The sequence below is a fragment of the Leptonotus elevatus genome, chromosome 18, assembly GCF_054856555.1.
Source record: "Leptonotus elevatus isolate MCC_2025b chromosome 18, RoL_Lele_1.0, whole genome shotgun sequence".
Taxonomy (NCBI): Eukaryota; Metazoa; Chordata; class Actinopteri; order Syngnathiformes; family Syngnathidae; genus Leptonotus; species Leptonotus elevatus.
Genome location: NC_141256.1, coordinates 1,553,000 through 1,567,828, shown reverse-complemented (window position 1 = coordinate 1,567,828; position 14,829 = coordinate 1,553,000). Strand labels below are relative to the sequence as shown.

The following is a 14,829-nucleotide window of genomic DNA, read 5'->3' as shown; positions in this document are numbered from 1 at the left end:
TCTTGGATTTGGAGGTGCTGATCTTCATCCCAACCGCTTCACACTCGGCTGCGAACCGCTCCAGTGAGTGTTGGAGATCACAGCCAACAGAAGCCAACAGCACCACGTCATCTGCCAAAAGCAGAGATGCAATGCTGAAGCCACCAAACCGGACCCCCTCAGCGCCTTAGCTGCGCCTAGAAATTCTGTCCATAAAAGTTATGAACAGAATCTGTGACAAAGGGCAGCCTTGGCGTAGTCCAACCCTCACTGGAAACAAATCCGACTTACTGCTGGCAATGCGGACCACCTCTGGCACCAGTTATACAGGGACCACACAGCCCGTATCAATGGGCTTGGTACCTTGTACTCCTAAAGGGACCCGGTCGGACGCCTTCTCCAAATCCACAAAACACATGTAGACTGGTTGGGTGAACTCCCACGCAACCTCGAGGACCCTGCAAAGGGTGAAGAGCTGGTCCACTGTTCCACGGCCGGGACGAAAACCACACTGCTCCTCCTGAATCCGAGATTCGACTTCCCGACAGACCCCCTCTCCAGCACCCCTGAATAGACCATACCAGGGAGGCTGAGGAGTGTGATCCCTCTATAGTTGGAACACACCCTCCGGACCACCAACCCGTTCTGCCAATCCAGAGGCACTGTCCCCGATGTCCACGCAATGTTGTAGAGGCGTGTCAACCACGACAGCCCCACAACATCCAGAGTCTTTAGGAACTCCAGGCGGATCTCATCCACCCCCGGGGCCCTGCCACCGAGGAGCTTTCCAACCACCTTGGTGACTTTGAACCCCGAGATAGGAGAGCCCACCTCAGAGTCCCCAGACTCTGCTTCTTCAAAGGAAGATGTGTCGGTGGAATTGAGGAGGACTTCGAAGTACTCTGCCCACCGACTCACGACGTCCCGAGTCGAGGTCAGCAGCGCCCCATCTCTACTGTACACAGTGTTGATGGTGCACTGCTTTCCCCTCCTGAGACGCCGGATGGTGGACCAGAATTTCCTCAAAGCCGTCCGGAAGTCGTTTTCCATGGCCTCACCAAACTCCTCCCAAGTCCGAGTTTTTGCCTGAGCAACCGCCGAAGATGGATTCCGCTTGGCCAGCCTGTACCCGTCAGCTGCCTCCTGAGTCCCACAGGCCAAAAAGGCCCGACAGAGAGAGAGAGAGAGAGAGAGAGAGAGAGAGAGAGAGAGAGAGAGAGAGAGAGAGAGAGAGAGAGAGAGAGAGAGAGAGAGAGAGAGAGAGAGAGAGAGAGAGAGAGAGAGAGAGAGAGAGAGAGAGAGAGAGAGAGAGAGAGAGAGAGAGAGAGAGAGAGAGAGAGAGAGAGAGAGAGAGAGAGAGAGAGAGAGAGAGAGAGAGAGAGAGAGAACATTTTTTATTTAACTGTATCAAACTGAAGAGTTTGTTGTATTTGTTTTTATTTGGCTTTATTTTACTCAGCTGTCAGGTCGCCATTGCATATGAGGATCTGACTGTGACTTAACATGGCTTGAAATGGATGTGTAACAGAAGCTAGCTATTCAAGCCAGTTTTCAATCTCCAGGTCGTGAAAGCTCTGGAGGAGAGCTACCGTCTTCCAGCTCCTATGGACTGTGCCCCATGTCTGCATCAGCTTATGTTGGATTGTTGGACGAAAGACAGAGGAGAACGCCCCAAATTTGATCAGATTGTCAGCATTCTTGACAAGATGATTCGCAACCCCAACACACTAAAAACACCAGTTGGAACCTGTACAAGGTGAGGAACATCAAACATAATCATCAAATTTCTTTACATTTCTTCTTTTTATTGTTGTGAAACCAATTCAAACCTTGAACTTCGTAGATGATAGCAGGGCTTTAAAATCATAGCAAGAATTTTCACCGTCTCACAAATTTAAGTGTATTGCAGCTATCAGCGGGACGCTCTTTCATTCTTTGTGGATTCGGCCCTCAAATATAGATGAATGAAGTCACTGTACGTGCTTGACCTGATTTTACAGGACTTGAATTTCTAAATACAGTCTGTATGTGGGTGTTCTTGCATGCGTATGTGTTTGTATGGTTGTGTGCATACATGTATGCAAGCGTGTTTGTTTGTGGTTTTATGAGAAAGAATAACCAAAATGTTCCGTTCCGTTCCGTCTTCAATTCCGCTTATCCGGGGTCGGGTCGCGGGGGCAGCAGCTTTAGCAGGGAAGCCCAGACTTCCCTCTCCCCAGCTACTTCAGCCAGCTCCTCCGATGGGATCCCAAGGCGTTCCCAAGCCAGCCGTGAGACGTAGTCTCTCCAGCGTGTCCTGGGTCGTCCCCGGGGCCTCCTGCCGGTAGGAGATGCCTGGAACACCTCCCCAGGGAGGCGCCCAGGAGGCATCCGAACCAGATGCCCCAGCCACCTCAACTGGTTCCTCTCAACGTGGAGGAGTAGCGGCTCGACGCTGAGTCCCTCCCGAATGACCGAGCTTCTCACCCTATCTCTAAGGGAGAGCCCGGCTACCCTGCGGAGGAAACTCATTTCGGCCGCTTGTATCCGGGATCTTGTTCTTTCGGTCACGACCCACAGCTCGTGACCATAGGTGAGGACAGGAACGTAGATCGACCGGTAAATCGAGAGCTTTGCCTTTCGGCTCAGCTCCTTCTTCACCACAACGGACCGATACAGCGTCCGCATCACTGCAGACGCTGCACCGATCCGTCTGTCGATCTCCCGCTCTAACCTACCCTCACTCGTGAACAAGACCCCAAGATACTTGAACTCCTCCACTTGGGGCAGGACCTCATCCCCGACCCGCAGAGGGCACTCCACCCTTTTCCGACTGAGGACCATGGTCTCGGATTTGGAGGTGCTGATCCTCATCCCAACCGCTTCACACTCGGCTGCAAACTGGAGATCACGGCTTGAAGAAGCCAACAGCACCACATCATCTGCAAAAAGCAGAGATGCAATGTTGAGGCCACCAAACCGGACCCCCTCGACACTACGGCTGCGCCTAGAAATTCTGTCCATAAAAGTTACGAACAGAATCGGTGACAAAGGGCAACCTTGGCGGAGTCCGACACTCACAGGAAACAAATTCGACTTACTGCCGGCAATGCGGACCAAACTCTGACATCGGTCGTACAGGGACCGAATAGCCCGTATCAGGGGGCCCGGTACCCCATACTCCCGAAGCACCCCCCACAGGACTCCCCGAGGGACACGGTCAAACGCCTTCTCCAAGTCCACAAAGCACATGTGGACTGGTTGGGCGAACTCCCACGCACCCTCAAGGATCCTGCTGAGGGTGTAGAGCTGGTCCACTGTTCCACGGCCGGGACAAAAACCACACTGCTCCTCCTGAATCCGAGATTCAACTTCCCGACGGATCCTCCTCTGCAGCACCCCCGAATAGACCTTACCTGGGAGGCTGAGGAGTGTGATCCCTCTAAAGTTGGAACACACCCTCCGGTCCCCCTTCTTAAAAAGAGGAACCACCACCCCGGTCTGCCAATCCAGAGGCACTGTCCCTGATGTCCACGCGATGTTGTAGAGACGTGTCAACCACGACAGCCCCACTACATCCAGAGCCTTTAGGAACTCCGGGCGAACCTCATCCACCCCCGAGGCCCTGCCACCGAGAAACTTTCCAACCACTTCAGTGACTTCGACCCCAGAGATAGGGGGGCCCACCTCAGAGTCCCCAGACCCTGCTTCCTCAAAGGAAGGCGTGTTGGTGGAATTGAGGAGGTCTTCGAAGTATTCTCCCCACCGATTCACGACGTCCCAAGTCGAGGTCAACAGCACCCCATCTCCACTATACACAGTGTTAATGGCGCACTGCTTTCCTCTCCTGAGACGCCGGATGGTGGACCAGAATTTCCTCGAAGCCGTCCGGAAGTCGTTCTCCATCCTCACCGAACTCCTCCCATGTCCGAGTTTTTGCCTCAGCGACCACCGAAGCCGCATTCCGCTTGGCCAGCCGGTACCTGTCAGCAGCCTCCGGAGTCCCACAGGCCAAAAAGGCCCAATAGGACTCCTTCTTCAGCTTGACGGCATCCCTTACCGCTGGTGTCCACCAGCGGGTTCGAGGATTGCCGCCCCGACAGGCACCAACCACCTTACGGCCACAGCTCCGATCGGCCACTTCAACAATGGAAGCACGGAACATGGTCCATTCGGACTCAACGTCCCCCGCCTCCCCCGGGACAAACAACAGTCAGGACCCGTCCCCCCACCCGTAGGCGGAGGGAGGCTACCCTCTCGTTCACCGGGGTAAACCCCAACGCACAGGCGCCTAGCCGGGGGGCAATGAGTATGCCCACACCTGCTCTGCGCCTCTCACCGTGGGCAACTCCAGAGTGGAAGAGGGTCCAGCCCCTCTCGAGAGGATTGGTACCAGAACCCAAGCCGTGTGTGGAGGTGAGTCCGACTATATCTAGTCGGAACTTCTCAGCCTCGCACATCAGCTCGGGCTCCTTCCCTGTCAGAGAGGTGACATTCCATGTCCCCAGAACTAGCTTCAGTAGCCGAGGGTCGGACCGCCAAGGCCCCCGCCTTTGGCTGCCACCCAACTCACTGCGCACCTGACCCCTTTGGCCCCTTCCACCGGTGGTGAGCCCATGGGAAGGGGGACCCACGTTGCCTTTTTGGGCTGTGCCCGGCCGGGCCCCATGGGTGTAGGCCCGGGCCACCAGACGCTCTCCTTCGAGCCCCACCTCCAGGCCTAGCTCCAGAGGGGGGCCCCGGTGACCCGCGTCCGGGCAAGGGAAACGAAAATCCAAAGTTTGTGTTCATCATTGGGGTCGTTTGAGCCATGCTTTGTCTGGTCCCTCACCTAGGACCTGTTTGCCATGGGTGGCCCTACCAGGGGCATGAAGCCCCGGACAACATAGCTCCCAGGTTCATTGGGACACGCGAACCCCTCCACCACGATAAGGTGATGACTCACGGACTCAATAACCAAAATGCATTTTAATAAGTCAACAAAAACAAGTCATCAAATTTGTGACAGCTCATCTGTGGGAACCTAGGTTTTGGAGAGGGAGGACACATGATTGTGTCTAGTTGTCTGGGAGATGCTTGTTGGCTATTGTCAAGGTGCCCTTGTGCAAGACATCATTCTCATGTTGCAGCACTGTTTGTATGTCGCTTTCACTCTGAATCTCTCCTTGCATGCCTCTGTCAGGTTCATTAAGCTGACATTCATAAAAAAACACAAAACAATGAAGGAGAGAAGTCACCTTGTACATTTTCTCAAGCTAGCGAGGAGAACGGGCAGAGAGTGTGCCTCAGTTACAGCCTCCTACCGCTCTGAAGCCCACTCTGCCGAGCCCTCTCTTTTTATTTCTTTAGGGCGGTCCCTGGTTACATGGGTGTTCCAACTCTCCGGGGGGGGGGGGGGGGGGAACAGGATAGTTGGAACACAGTGCACTTGTTTGTCTATGTGTGTGTGCATGTAAGTGCTGAGTACATCTGTGGTCAAGTTTGCAATAATTTCTTAATGGACAACAGGCGCTTTAGCGGACTGGTTCAATTCATTCCGCTGGGTTGGATGTTCTTCTCCTTGTAATCATCATGAGTCTTCTCCTGTTAATCAGCACCTTAATATGCTATGTAGGAGCAGAGCAAAGCATTTTTTATTGCAAGCAGAAGCAATTCTTAATTGCAGAAAATAGTAAAGTGCTTATTCATATGATAACTAATTGTACAATTTTCCTAACAGCCTCCATGTGTGTTATCTAATTCTGCATGTGGTGTGCAACAGGGTTATAGTTTTGCATTTTTTATTATAGTTAGTTGATATTTCATTTTGACTTTTGTTTTGTAAATTCAGTTAGTAACATAGTTATTACTCGCTGTTTTAAGTAGTTAATAAAATCCCTCTGTTACTTTTCTGAGGCAGACGGGTGGTGGACCTTTATTGATTTCGATTATCAGGCTTGTACTGCCAAAAACGTCATGAATCCATCTCATCTAGCAGCCCTCTTTTTTTTCTCCCGAACCGTACGTCCTACTGGGGTACCTAATGGCATCCCCGGACTCGTCTCAACGACAGATTTCCAACGATTTTTGTGCCATCGCTCCACGACATTGCGTTCCGGACATGGAAGGCCAACAAACCCGTGATTTTTACAGATGATAGCAACCATTGCAGGCGGGGTGTTTGAAAATCATCGGTCCCCTGGAGGTCTTTGTGTGGGACATAAGCATCCACGGACTCATCTTGACGACAGCTTTACAACAATGTCAGTGCCATCGCTCCACGACATTGTGTTCCGCCATGGTGATCTAGCTTGTAACAGCTATGAAGGGCCCTCGCAGCGCGGGCCACTTTGGGATACTGGGACGTTCGGGTACTGTAACATTGGAATTTAGATTTTTGGAAAATGGCACAATAAACTTTTAATATAAAGATACATTTTTGGGTGCCAGACCATGTGTGTGCAAAGTTTTCACGCATGTTTAGACCCTTATTTATGGTCTCTTTTCAAGGTTTCTTTCTTTTGAAATGAGAAATGAGATTTTGAGTTTTTCCTTGCTAAGTTGGAAATGGAATGTCACCAATCCTTGTCACCTGGGGGCCCGTAAAGCCCTTTAAGACTCTTTTGCGATTAAAGGCTCTATAAATCTGTGCATGTACATAGCTTGAACACAAAATGTCTTTGTCTCAGCTAAGTAACACCACAATTCAATATTTTCTGAAGTCAAACATCTTGGAAGTTTGGCGAATTTTTGTGCATTTTTAGGCCTACAAATACAACTTTGTTTTCTTGTAAAACAGTGTCTTTGTTTTTTATGTCTTTTTTTGTCATGTGGTGTTTGTCGTCCTTTGTGTGGACCCGTTGTGGACTGTTTGGAGCGTTTTGACTGAGAAGTTCATCAAAGGAGAATATCGGTACTTGATAGTTGCACCTTTTCGGCAGCATGTTTGCATCAGCGCTGATTTTGATGGGGGCGCTTTTTGACTATCGCTGCTTCACAGCTGCAGGGTGCTTGTGATTTTTGCGACTTAATGGACGGTATTTGATAGTGCCATTTTCTTCAGCCGAGATGTTGGCGCTGTTGAACAGTCTACGTTGGTGCAGAGGGATGATGGTGGAGCGATAGATGAGGAGAGAGGAGCGTGTGAGGTGTGTGGGAAATGTGTATGAGATGTGGAAAGAGAGTGGACATTTGTAAGTGAAGCAAATCTATAAGGGACTGGAGAACTGAATAATTTTTTCTTTATGTATTTTACTCGTCAACGGATGCTACAGGTGCTTGTTTATTATCAAACTTAGCTTGTAGCAGAAGTGTGCGATGTCATACATACATGTTATTGTGACGTACCTGATCCACTGGTGAAAGGAGACTTTGAATTGCTCCTCTTTCATCTATGTAAATCTAAATTTTGAACAAATTTATTTTTGGGCTCTCATACACCACTAAAGTTCCTGACAGAATTCTAAAAACATGAATTCTCAGATAAATTGCTCAAGAAGTAAATTTCTATTGGTTGGCAGCTCTCTATATAGTTGTACACTAGACTGTTATTGTTGCATTGGTGAAGTTCCGTTTCTGTCCGTGCTTAAGCCGAGTTTATCAATAGTTGAGGTACAGTATGTGTAATGGTGAATTTTTGCACCTTTTTTATAAAAACATTCAGACACTTTTAATTATAAAAAAAAAACACAGATGTATTTGGATTCTAATATTCTGCACAACATTTTAATGTTACACCTTACTACCTTAATGTGCTCATCCACAGACCATTTAGTCCACTGTTGGATCAGAGAATACCCAACGTCAATGCTTTCCACTCGGTGGAAGAGTGGCTGGTAGCCATCAAGATGGAGCGATACAGAGACAACTTCACAGCAGCTGGCTACATTTCCCTGGAATTTGTGGCCAGAATGTCAACTGAGTAAGTAGAGGGAAGTACTTTGAAAAGCATCTTACGGCAATATTTCATGCCGTGTGCATTGTGCACTGCCTTTTTCCTGCGTTTTGCAGTCAGGTTGAGTTTCGATGATTTGCAATCCTTGACAGTTCAAGTAAACACTTTATTCGATATCCATTTAAAGTTTTTCAAAATTTACACTAAATAGAATGTAAAATTACTTCATCCATCCATCCATCCATTATTTTGGCGCAAGCCCAGAATTGGGTCATAGGGTGTCCTTAATCACTATAATTAACTCTTATGACCTTGTAAACTCCTTAAGCTGTCCCCTCAGTTGCACTCGGCTGCTATAGGTGTTGATAATTTACACAGCTACTCCCACTGAACTCTGACAGTCGGGTCCACTACCCAAGTCCTGTTCTTTTCCTCTCCTGTCCCTGTCCCCTGTCTTTTGTCCTGTCTTGTCCTTTCCTGCATCATCCTGTGGTGCAACACTCCTGTCCCACATAGAACTCGACGCCAATACAGTATATCCACTTCAGTGCCAGGACGAACCGCAAGGATTCGTTTTTCTATTAGGTTCACCTTAATGGCCTCCTTGATACTTTATTTTAAGCATTTTCCCACCAGCGACATTAAAATTCAACAAAAGATCCAGCTTTAACAACTGCTCTTCAGGTCAAGCAACTCCTTCATTGGTGCTTCAATGAAGTCTCATCTAAAGTAGCCATGCCAACAGTTTTGTAGCATGTTAGCTAACTGAGAAACAATTCTGCAAAGAAAACACCATAGGGACAAATATATCCACATTTCCACCTCTAGTAAATTTTGAATGTTTGGCGGCCGTAGCTCAGGATGTAGAGCGGGACATCCACTGTTCGAATCCCGCTCTCTGAGTCATGTGTCGTTGTGTCCTTGGGCAAGACACTTCACACACATTCTTCACACATGAACTAGTTCATCTTTCCAAAATCAACTAGTTCATGCTCCCCCCCCCCCCCCCTTCATTTTCAGTCTTTCATTTAAATTTTATTTTTTATTTTTGTGTCAGATTCCCCTTAAGCATTTCATTAACATTATTTATTAATCATATTTATTTGATCTTATGTTAAAAGTCTTGGGACTAACCTGGGACCTTTATTATTTGTATCCTTGAATTTTGAAGATAGGAACATTTCTTGAATCTTTTAAATTAAACTATAAATATAACTTAAATGGACAAGGAGAACTTAAATTAGTAAGATAGTAAAATAAGAATACTTTATACTAAATGGCAATTAAAAAAATTAATAATAAGTCTAGGGGAGTGTGGTGCCGAGCATGGATCCAGTACACGTATACACTTAAAATGAGACAGAAAAAAGGTCAATTTTAGCTCTTTTAACTAAGGCTGTCAGTTCAACGTGTTAATTAGATTAATTAATTACGCTGCAAATTAGTGCGTTAACAAAAATAACGCAATTGATCCTGAGTGGCAAGTCAATGCGCAAGCATTTGAAAATTGGCCCAATGAGGGATCCATAGGCTTTAGTGGCGCATTGCAATGCAGTGACAACCAATCTAAAGTTGCACAAAGAACGGTAAGTAAGCTAATGTCAGTTGTTTATCGGCTAATTATTGTTGCTAGCTGCATGGTTAGTGAGACTGTAAATTCACTGGTAACACATTGCAAACACGGCAATCTGTTGCATCACTCTGGGTACACTCCCTGAATCCCTGACTCCTACTTTGATAGTAACCCGCAATAATATAATCCACAATGTTGGTAAAATGAGTCGAACGAACTTGAAACTCAAATTGTAGGACTTGTGAATCACTTGAGACTTGTCAGTCTTGACTTGGGACTTGACTCGGGACTTGTTAGTCTTGACTTGGAACTTGACTCTGGACTTGAGGACAAAGACTTGAGACTTACTTGTGACTTGCAAAACAATTACTTACTCACACCTCTGGTGACAACAGCAGACATGGACGCAAGTGCAGATCAGGAGAGCGAGGGATACTTACTTGGACCTAGATCTCCTAGATGTCATTTTGACCGTTCTATTCAATCAATTGTACATATTTCGCGTCGCCGGGACCCACGTAGTTGGCACCACTGGGTAACTGCCATTCAACACAGAGGCTGTGGCTTTGGATACACGCTAGCTCACCATGGCAAATAAATAACTATACTACACAGGAGACTTTACAGCTACATTCTGAGACAAAACTGACAGGGAGTCTGACGAATCAGTAAAAAAAAAAAGGGCTGCTAGATGTGATGTAGTCATGATGTTTTGGGCAGTACAAGCCTGATAATCGAAATTATTAAATGTCCACCACCCATCTGCCTAAGAAAAGCAAGAGAGGGGAGTGCTAATGGTAAAATGGCAAGTTTATTTATAAAAACTCAAAAACCACCACAGCTATTATCAGTTAATCTCATGCCATCCATACACCAAACCTCAGCTTGTGGAAATTTAGATTCAATTTTTTCAAAATTTTGGGGAACAAAATGTAAATTTTGATTATCTTTAAAAATAATAATGACTGGCCTAATTGGTTTGTTGATGTACTTAAACCTTTTCTTTTTAATCAAATTTATGAAGCACACTTCAACAATAAAAATGTAGGTTTCAAATCTTCTCTTCTTGGCGTAGTCAATTGATTAGTCATGTACTACAATTTTGTAATGTCCTAGAATTCAAATTCTTTATTTGGGGAACTTAAGCAGATATGAGATTAAAATAGATTAATTTGACTAATTAATTTAAAATCCTGTAATTAATTAGATTTTTTTAAATTGCCTGACAGCACTACTTTTAATATAACTTGAAAAATTGTCTGTGAGTAGTGTTATCTTACCTGTGTGTCCACAGAGTTTGTGTGAGAAGAGAAAGCGGGACCAGCGGGATTTTTCCCGGTTGGCCGCCAGGGGGCGCTGTTTATTTCGGGCCACAGGTTATTTTTAAAAGCAGCAATTAAAGTGCTTTTGGTAGAGACCTAGTCAGACCCAGCATGACTAACTTGGAGTGGTCTTTATTTTCCCACTTGGTCGGCCTGAATTATGTACCTTTTGGGCGCTATTGTGTGCAGAATGGATCATGAGAAGTGATTCACCGAATATTCGGCTGCCGAAAAGAAATAAAATTAAAGCCGAAAGAATATGGCCGAAATAGGTTGTGGTGACGCAAGCAAAAAACTGCTGCAAGCAAGCATCTGTTTGAATTAAACAGCGAACGCGGGGGTGAGTGTCTCGCTGGCTTTTCACTGTGTGAGTTTGCAACGATCGGTCGCAGCAGCTCCCGGGGTCATTGCGCACACCGGAGGAAAGGGGTGTCGCTTGGTGTACCAAATTTAAGTGGGTCGGAAAAAAACAACTGCCGTGTACTGCAGTACAGGTGAGCCATTCTTTCTCCCGCAGCACCTTCCCTTTTTATTTTATTTTATAAGAGCCCCTCGAACGCTTACACTTTTTCACCGGCATCCCGGTGGCCGTGCTAAATATTTTAGCCAATGCTAGCACTATTGCTATCAACAGTTTTAAACACGGAAACACTTACCGCTATCTCCGGGTGACGAGAGACCTGTACAGGACACTTTATTAAAATGCCAGTGTTCAATAAATATTTTATAATAATATTATAATTGTAATTAATTATAATAAATGCAACGATAGTGAAAATTGGCATAATTTTTTTCGGCGTTTCGGTTTTTGGCCAAGCATTTTTCATTTGAGTTTTTTGGTTTCGGCCAAACATTTTCATTTCGGTGCATCCCTTATCATACGCATTTTTAAGCAAGCACGCGGCGCTCTGTCTCGCTCGCTCGCTCACTCTCTCTCGCTAGCTCCCTCTCTCGTGACGGCTTTGAGCTCTTTGCTCACGCTGTCTCCCCTCCCCCCACCTTAGCCAGGCTGCTGGCCGACATACAGCCAAACTAATTAAACAATACACTGAGTGTCCGGACTCTCAAAAGTAAAGAAAGTCAGATAGCAGAAAAGAGTGGCGCAGAAAAGGTCACTTTGTCTCTCTCTCTCTCCCTCTCCTTACTCCCCCACTCCAGCCAGCACCCGCTGGCCGACGCGTCAAAGTAAAGTCAGATAACAGAAAAGACTGAGAAAAGGCAATATTAAAGGAGTGGAGCTGACGCGCCAAATGCGCCCTATAGCTCAACTGTATGAAACATTGCAGAGCCCTATAGAAGTGCATATGCCTGAGAAGACAGTAAGTAGCTCCAACACAAAAACAAACAAAATAATGTGTAAATAAGGGTCCAATAGCATGTTTGGCTGATAATTTTTCTACTAGTCATTTATGTTGTCGTATTTGTATTTGTTGAGAACAGTAGGTTACATTGAGGGAGAAAAAAACACACTTGAAGGAAGAGATAAATAGCAGAGCTTAACCTGCTTTTTGGGCTTTGTTAGAAGAACATCTTTTTCTTTTCCGCGTGTTCGTTGTTTTTCGGGTAGAGAGAATGCTGATTTTCTGAATACAGACTGGAGATTGGTGAACAGTTCCTTCGAAGGTTTTATTTTACAGAATATTCCGGTCACTTATGAATGACAGACAAATGGCTGCTTCTCATCACAAGTGCCCAGATTCAGAGGACTTACAACATTCTTATACTATCTTGAAGGGCGGTACCGCCACCCCCAAATTGTTGTTCCGATAGCCGAGCTGCCAGATAATGGCTTTTTCCTCCTTATTAAGGCTAGTTTGAAGTGTATTTACCCGGGGTTTCTTTTTGTAGCCCAACAAGAGAAAACCTGGCACACTTGAACAAAAAAACACTGCAGTCAAAACGGTTCATTGGCCCCAGAATTAGCTCGTTCCACAGACAACACGACCCCCACCCCCGAAATATTTTCTCATCGAATCTGCACCATATACTGTAATTGTGTGCGTTGATATACAGTGATTGTGTGAAGTTGTTTTTCATCAAAAATATGAGAGAAAATGTAATGTGAAATAGTTTTTGATCTGAAATGTTCAACATTATCTGCTGACAAAAAAATAAATACATACAGAGGTAAAATGATTGTCTTGACTAAAACTAGACTAAAGCCTGGTTCACACGGCAAGATTTTAAAATTGTCGGCCGACTTCCAAACTCTGACACACACCACACGTGAAGAGAAAAAAATCATGGGAATAACAGTTTTGAACGTACCGTGTGTGGTGTGTAGCCACACTGCACAATCAACACACCACACACGAGCCGAGTTCATTCATGAATGTGACGGGAAGTCTCGCAAAATCTCTCGAGATTAAACGTGATTTCCGGGTCAACAAACATGCATGACCAGTTGCGATACTTCCTGGTTTTCAGTTGAAAAAGCGGCATAAAAAGAAAAGGCATTGTTTAAAAGAGTGTAAATGGGCTCTGGGCGGCGAGGCATTGCTTGCCCTCGATGCTGACAGTGTGGGTTTGCGTCCCACCCGGAGACCACATTATGTAGTATGTGTGTGTGTCTAAAAAAAATAATATAGTGTCATAGCGCAAGCACGGACCTTCTGCTGCGTCATGACTGTTTTGATTTTGGATTGCCCACCGGCTTCCTCGCCGGCTCGCTTTCTGATTGGCTGCACGTCACTGTCAACCATCTGCGCGGTGGTTTGTCCTTGGGGCACAATGCACACGGCGCGAAGTCAGGCAAAAACAATACAACATGTTGAATATCCCCGATTTCAAGTCGAAAGTCCTTCCGAGCGCCGATATCGGTATGCGCCGTGTGTGGTGTCAACACATATCGTTTGCGTGTCGGCACGTCCTTGCGATTGTCGGGAGGAGAAATTCGGGGGGCTAAAATCGGGCCAATTCTCCTGCCGTGTGAACCAGGCTTTAAACATTGAATAAAATTGTTTTCTTGGACTAGAATAAAGACTAAAATGCTAGATTTATAGTCGACTAAAAGTTGACTAAATTAAACTAACTATGATAAAAATTAACATGCGTAATTGAAACTGGACTAAAACTGAGACTAAATTTTAAAATATCTGATCAAATTAACATTACTTCACACAGCCACTGCAAACAGAAATGCATTTCAATCCAACTCCAGGCTACTGGGAGATGAGGATTTCACAACGCTATGCGCTGGTCCTCATGGGAAATGTGGTCTTCAAGGCAAAACACTACCGCTTTTGTCGATATGGTGGTGCCATAACCAATGAAATTTTAAAAGTATTTTGTGTTGCTTTAACACATAGAAATAAATAAAATGGATAAAAATCTCACAATCATAAGAAGATGAAATTGTAGCCCGGTGGCAGAGGACAGAAACAAAAACAATCACAAATGCGCGTGTGTGGTGGCATGTGGAGGACCCAAATTACTTCACAAAATAAATGCTGCTTCAATTCTGAAATTAATTCATAAAAATCAAAGAACAGTGTAATGTAAATAAGCTTTGTCACAATATGTTTACAAAATGAACAACTGATGTGGTGTCATGTTTTCCAGGGATATGATGAGGTTGGGTATTACACTGGAGGACCATCAGAAAAAGCTGATGAGCAGCATTCAGACAATGAGATCTCGGATGCTGCATCTTCACAATACAGGTGTTCAGGTTTGATGACAGCAAATCTATTACCTTTATAGAATGTTGTCTGAAATGGAATTTGATTTGAATCAGAACTAATGGACATCTGATATCAGACTCCTGGAGTTGCACAGCGAGTGGGAAAGAAAACAATGGAGATCGTGGGCACCAAGTAGTGGAAGAAATGCAAAAAAACAACAACAATAATAGCAATCTGTCTTACTTTCTTATTTATTTTTTCAAATGAGCTAATGAACACATATCAAATTGATTCAAAATAATGTTTTTGACTTCATGACGGAGTCACCTGCACACTATGGGAATGTTTTCTTCTTGCAAAGAACTAAAACTGAAGTGTTACTTTGGTAGGTTATTTTTTCCTCATTTCTTTGACATGCCATTGTGCATAAACAATTCATATTTCCTTCTACTTAGACTTGGAAACAGGGTATATACTCAT

The 14,829-nt window shown here is 45.4% G+C and overlaps 1 protein-coding gene and 1 pseudogene across 5 annotated transcripts in view; both read left to right on the top strand.

Moving 5' to 3' along the window:
* The window catches only part of epha7 (eph receptor A7), a 110,884-nt gene that overhangs the window by 93,460 nt on the left and 2,595 nt on the right, over positions 1-14,829 (top strand). For 2 of the 5 annotated variants that reach the window (XM_086060512.1, XM_086060510.1), the window contains exons 15-18: positions 1,542-1,735; positions 7,703-7,858; positions 14,288-14,388; positions 14,463-14,829. The exon at positions 14,463-14,829 is cut by the window's right edge and continues 2,595 nt beyond it. In XM_086060512.1, the coding sequence (XP_085916638.1) occupies positions 1,542-1,735; positions 7,703-7,858; positions 14,288-14,388; positions 14,463-14,479 (468 nt within the window). In that variant the 3' untranslated portion in view covers positions 14,480-14,829. Of the gene's footprint in view, positions 1-1,541; positions 1,736-7,702; positions 7,859-14,287 lie in introns of those variants that run through there. The other 3 variants (XM_086060513.1, XM_086060511.1, XM_086060514.1) reach the window with 2 other exon arrangements.
* On the top strand, positions 279-1,470 carry LOC147158212 (uncharacterized; annotated as a pseudogene).